A 6,000-nucleotide genomic window follows, 5' to 3' on the forward strand; every position below is an offset into this window, starting at 1 on the left:
TACATAAAAATGTAATACAAATCTGGAGAACTGTAAGCAAAATACAAAGACTACTAACTGGCCTTAGGTCCTTACTGAGCCAATAAATATCGATTAGCAGTCAGACTTGCATCCTTTAGAGTTTCAGGGATATTTTGAAAGTCACAACACCCTGAAAAGCAAACAGCAACTAAAAGTTTCCAGAGTGAAAAATGACATTATGTTAACTGTACGCCAAGATGGCCACAAGAAAGCAGGCCTACAACTCTTTTTTTCCTTTGAAATAGTAAGTAGCAAGAAATTCACTTACTGGGAGCCGGGTGCAGGAAGACACATTAAAGAGAGGACTTAGGATGAAGGACTCATACTACTCAGAAATAAAATGAAACCACTATAATAGTAAAGGGGAAAGAGTCTACAGACAGATGTAGTCATGCTGCCATCAGAATAGACTATTTTATAAATACAAGAAAAGAACATCTATCCAGCTGACAAGAAGAAGGAGCCTCTCTTTCCCTTTCCAGCCAACTTAAGCAATACATCTTTCATTGCACTGGGTTCTTTCTCTGGTCTTGCAGCTGCTCGACTGATCCAGAACATGGATGCCTCTGCTGAGCCATGTACAGACTTCTTCAAATATGCTTGTGGAGGCTGGTTGAAACGCAACGTCATTCCCGAGACCAGTTCCCGATACAGTAATTTTGACATTTTAAGAGATGAGCTAGAAGTCATTTTGAAAGGTTAGTGTTGACTGTGTCTGTGAATTAAAAATTTTTCCTCTTACATCTACTTTTGAAAAGATGTAGCTGCTGGCCCTTACAAGAAATTTTGCAAAATATTAGAGTTGATAATTTCTTCCAGGATCTGCAGACCTCCATTGAGTGACTCTGAGGCTAGTAGACACCAAAATGGATGTGTTGGCATATCTTATTCCTTCCTGCCTTAATTTTATATACACAAGACCTAAAGCTCTTCAACCTAAGTGATGTTATGTGTTCATGTCATTTTATCGAAGAGTAATGTTTAATGGTTTCTACCAAACCATTTCTACTGACCCCCTACTCAGCCCTGTGCTGTGTTAAAAAGTTGCTAATAATTTCACCAAATCTTGTCTTCCATAAAAGTGGAGAATATTTGCACTTTATCTTTATCTATCCCTAGGTCTCTTCTCTTTTAGAAGTTGTTTGTAGGAAAAATGGGATTTTTCCATGTTTTAATGCCTATACAGGGAAAACAATTTCTTTGGATCATCCATAGCACATTCACACAAAGTTAATTATCTTCTAGACATAAAGAGGATTATCCACACTAAGTCCCAAATTCCTTCCCAATATTTGTCTTGTTTTTAATCTGAACTTCAAAAACTAGTAACTGGTACCTGTGGCTGAGAAGAGGATGTGCATACACACATACACGTGCAAACACACACACACACACACACACACACACACACACACACANACACACACACACACACACACACACACACACACACACACACACTAGCAGTCCACCCAAAAAGTCTTACATATATTTTAGCTAGAGGGATAAACCCTATTCCTGTTCTAGGAATTATGGCTGGATTTTCCTCAAGATTTCAGAGAGGAGAGGGAAAAATTATTTTTAATTAGACCTATGTTGAAATGTTAATGACAGCTAAAAATCAACCATTATGTTGATGCATGTTACGAAATTCTTGATTTCAGATGTCCTTCAAGAACCCAAAACTGAAGACATAGTAGCAGTGCAGAAAGCAAAAACCTTGTACAGATCATGTATAAATGAGTGTAAGTGCTCTATGTTTGTAATATATATACATATAATGCTAACAAAATATGAATAGAATATGCATACTCTTACTTTGAATTTATTTATTTTCATTGTCTCAAAAAGCTGCTATTGATAGCAGAGGCGGACAACCTCTACTCAAACTGTTACCAGATATATATGGGTGGCCAGTAGCATCAGATAACTGGGATCAAACATATGGTAAGGCAATTTCTTCCATTTTTTAAATTAATAATTTCCAGTTTATAGTATTGCTAATGAACCACAGCTTCAGAAAATATGTTTCACCTTCTGTACTTTAGGTACTTCTTGGACAGCTGAGAAATCCATTGCACAACTGAATTCTAAATATGGGAAAAAGGTCCTCATTAATTTTTTTGTTGGCACTGATGATAAGAATTCTACCCAGCATATAATTCATGTAAGTATGTGTGTCAGGCAGCCAATGCTATCTCTAACTTGTAATGAAATTTCCATGTACATTATTTTCATTGATATTTGAGTAATGCTAATTCTTCCTTTCAACTCATGAACTAAAGTATAATAAATCCCTGCCCTGGCTCTCAGCCCTAAGATTCCATGTTGAAAGGATTTTCTTAGCTACATGTTTTAGACATTCACCCTAGTCTGTTGCCTCTATTTAAGATAGCTCCCCACGATCCTCTTATTATGACAATAATCTCCAGTTTCTTTGTATGTTTTATGCTTTGGTTTACAAAATGTAATGTAGGTCTGAAAACCAAAAATTCCTTATTGATTTAAAATAAAAACCATATAGGGGATTTTGAACACAGTTTTGGTTCTCACTAAAGATTACCTTTGCTTTTAATTTTAGTTAAGATAAATAAAATGCAGTCCTTTTAATGAATCTTCATATGGAGATGTCCTTTTGCTCTTTCTGTAGGTGTGTGTGTGTGTGTGTGTGTGTGTGTGTATGTGTGTGTGTGTTTCCTCTGGATTATATTGGACTCCTCAAAATCCACGGATTCTCACCTTCATTTATGAGTGCCCTGGTTAACTATTGCATCTATTCTAATATTTACAGAATACGAAGCAGTTGTACAAGGGCATCAGCATGCCCATTTGTACTTAATGTCAGTGCCCAAAGTGGAGCACATGCACAGAACAGCAGAGTGTCTTCTCACATACCCAACTACTGTCTGCTCCTGCTAAAACCTCTCTGAACACACACATCTTAGAGGGGTCTTCTTCATACCTCTTGGGTAGAGATTCTCAAGATTTGTGGCAATATTTAAACTGGCAAATAGATTGTAGGGTGACTGTAGTGGTCTTCTATGCTTTCACTCCCACAGACCAAAGAAACTTGGAAGAATACAACCTACTTCTACCGGTAAAAGTGTACCACAGCTAAGGTTGGGGCAAGCAAACACGGCCTGAAAGGGACCATATTAGAATATCAAGAAGCTAAGAAGCTCTGTAAATGTGTAATTTGGTAGTTCACTGGGCCAGGATCCACCTTGCATCTTCTGTTCTGAATTAAAAATCATTCCCAGTTTACTTTTAATTCAAGTTTTCTTTGGTTTTATTCACATATCCACAATGAAATCCCCCAGATTATTTAACTAGCCATGTAGTTATCAGTTACAAGTGATATAGAAGAAATCTTTTCTTATTTACTTCTTTTCTGTGTGTTGCCCTTACAAACAGCATGGAGAATGGGCCTAGACTATTTTATCTAAATGTTTTATACTTGCTGAGTAATTTGTTTTCCTTAATGTATTTTTTTTAATAGTTTGACCAGCCTCGACTTGGCCTCCCTTCCAGAGACTACTATGAGTGCACTGGAATATATAAAGAGGTAAATAAAAGCAAGGGGAGAAAAGAATCAGACACAGCTGCAGAGTCATCTGTGCAAACCTAATAATGAAAAGGACTAGAGCCAAATTTAAACTCTTTACAATGTTTGCTGGGGAAAGACCAAAGCAAAAGAGTCCTGAAGTTCCTTTGATAGAATGAACATTGCGACTTGACTAATAGAAATCAAACAAGAAAGCTTGAAATTCCTCATGTGAATTTTGATTCTTAGTTTTTAAGTCACATAGTCTAACTTTTAAAGTCACTTTAAAAATTTCCATTCATGTTTAAATTGGATCATTTAAAGAAAACAGAAAGTGTCCGATTAACCGTAGCACTGAGCACTCTCAGTAAGGACTAGGGATGAACAGGTCCAGTGACATGTACTCTTCTAGAACTTCCTGATTCTGCTTTCAGACAACTATGCCGACTGGAATATCAGCTTCCGTCCCAAAGCACGCAACACACGGAATCACATCACACATTTTACTACCTCTCCAGCTTTCCTGCCTTAGGCTGATGTGACTGTGTTCTTGCTTACTCACAGAACGAGCTCCACCAGACAAAAATGAACAGTTGAGTGTGATTAGGTATCAGAGGGAAGGTATTTGTCCTGCAGATGTTTTTCTCGTAATTCCTTTAAAACAGAAGAAATTCATGATCCTAAAGAGTAACATTTTGATAGTATGACTGGAATCATCTCTTAGCTGAAATTATTAGCTAAAAAGTGTTCATGTCTTGCATTCATATTATGTTCAAATAACATGAAATAAGCTATCTGTTGGAGTAGATACCCAATACAGAGATTAAAGAAAGTATCTACATTATAATACTAATGGCCACAATTAATAGTACAGATAATTAAGTGGATGTAGGATATCTGAGTGATCCAGTGGCTGTGTGAGCTACAGCTGTTGGCTATAAGAAGTGTCCAGCTGCTTCCTGCTGCACAGTTAAAAGTGAGGGAGGAATGTTCAATCATATCTTAATTTTCAGCTCAAGAGCTGTTTATATTTACAATTTTACTCTTATAAACTGTCATTTTTCCCTCAGTTCTTAAATAGCATTTATTACTTTTAACATTTCTGATCTCCACTTTTACCTAGTAGTCAAGGTGGTGAGATTTCTTCCCTTTTCTCTTTGATAAGATTTTTATTAAGAAGAGAATATATTTTGTGAATTTTTTTTCCGATGTTAGTTACAATGTCAAACATATGACAAACTGACCACTTGGGATTTGCATCTAATACAGATGAAATTTTACTTAAGGTGCAAAGTTGTTTCTTTTGTTATTTGAAATTTTGAATTGTTCATTCCCTTAGAGAATTGGACCCTTCACTTTGTCACACACATTTCTTGCTAAGTCTGTAGAATTAGAAACAGGAGTTTGCATTTGCAGATGTCTGTGTAGCCAGAGCTGTTCTAGTCATTCCGTGGAGAGAGAACATAATTTTCCAGGTCTTTGTAGCCATCATCTAGACTCTAGATCCTAGAGAGTTCATTGATTTACATTGGCCTTCTTGTCTCTATAAGCATGATACTTTGTATTGGACTGGGTTTTGTCTAAGCCACAATAACGAAGACACTCAAAATTATAGTACATGAGGCAAGAAACCATATATTTCTGTCTCCCTTTCCAAGCTCAAAGCAGGCATTCTAAGTGAGATAGGACACATGGGACTTCCTGGGGTCTCAGCTGCCTTTAATTGTCTTGTTCTAGTCTGAGCCTTTTCTGGAGTTCACATTAGTCTGCCAGAGCAGACTTGGCTTGTTGTACAGTACTCATGTATAAAGGTCAAAGGGAACTAAGAAAAAAGAAAAGTGAAGGACCGTTCCCTCTAATCTTTTAATTAATAGGTTTTGAAATTTTTTAAGAAAGTGTTTACTCAATGGCCCGGGCTATCATGTTGTTGCCATTGAATATAAAGGAGGTTAAAGAATGTCAGCTGACTTTTCTCCTGTTTTTTTTATTCTATTGTGAATTGGATTGTTTCGTTCACTTCTAAGTCAGGTAGTTAAATTTTTGTTTTTCTAAATGCTACTGATTTTGTGTATTGGTTTCTGTTTACTCTGTTCAGTTCTAACACTATTTTTGATGGCACCGTTTAGTATTTTCTATGTATGAGAACATCCATTGGCAAACAGATCACCTCGCTGCTGCTTCCTTTCACACACGGATACTGTCTATTTCTTTTTTTTTTTTTTTTTTTTTTTTTTTTTTTTTCTGTGGGACTCTGGGAGGGCAAGTGGAAACTTAAGCTTGGCTACTGAGGTGAGTACAACCATGCCTATGTCCCTAAACTATCACTGTGCATGTTTTCAGACACTCTTTTGTCTGAGGAATTAAAATTTGGATATCTGTTAAAGTAGCATACATATTTTATCATTTATGTATTCACTTTATCTATCTTTGATGTT

General features: G+C 36.4%; 1 protein-coding gene across 3 annotated transcripts in view; it reads left to right on the forward strand.

Annotated features, from left to right (window-relative positions):
• Positions 1 to 6,000, forward strand: part of Mme (membrane metalloendopeptidase) — an 86,653-nt gene that overhangs the window by 30,994 nt on the left and 49,659 nt on the right. For all 3 annotated transcript variants that reach the window (XM_021157462.2, XM_021157461.2, XM_029474991.1), the window contains exons 4-8: positions 558 to 719; positions 1,686 to 1,766; positions 1,873 to 1,968; positions 2,070 to 2,188; positions 3,521 to 3,586. In XM_021157462.2, coding sequence (XP_021013121.1) covers positions 558 to 719; positions 1,686 to 1,766; positions 1,873 to 1,968; positions 2,070 to 2,188; positions 3,521 to 3,586 — 524 coding nt within the window. The remainder of the gene's footprint in view (positions 1 to 557; positions 720 to 1,685; positions 1,767 to 1,872; positions 1,969 to 2,069; positions 2,189 to 3,520; positions 3,587 to 6,000) is intronic.

Source organism: Mus caroli, chromosome 3 (genome assembly GCF_900094665.2).
Source record: "Mus caroli chromosome 3, CAROLI_EIJ_v1.1, whole genome shotgun sequence".
Classification (NCBI taxonomy): Eukaryota; Metazoa; Chordata; class Mammalia; order Rodentia; family Muridae; genus Mus; species Mus caroli.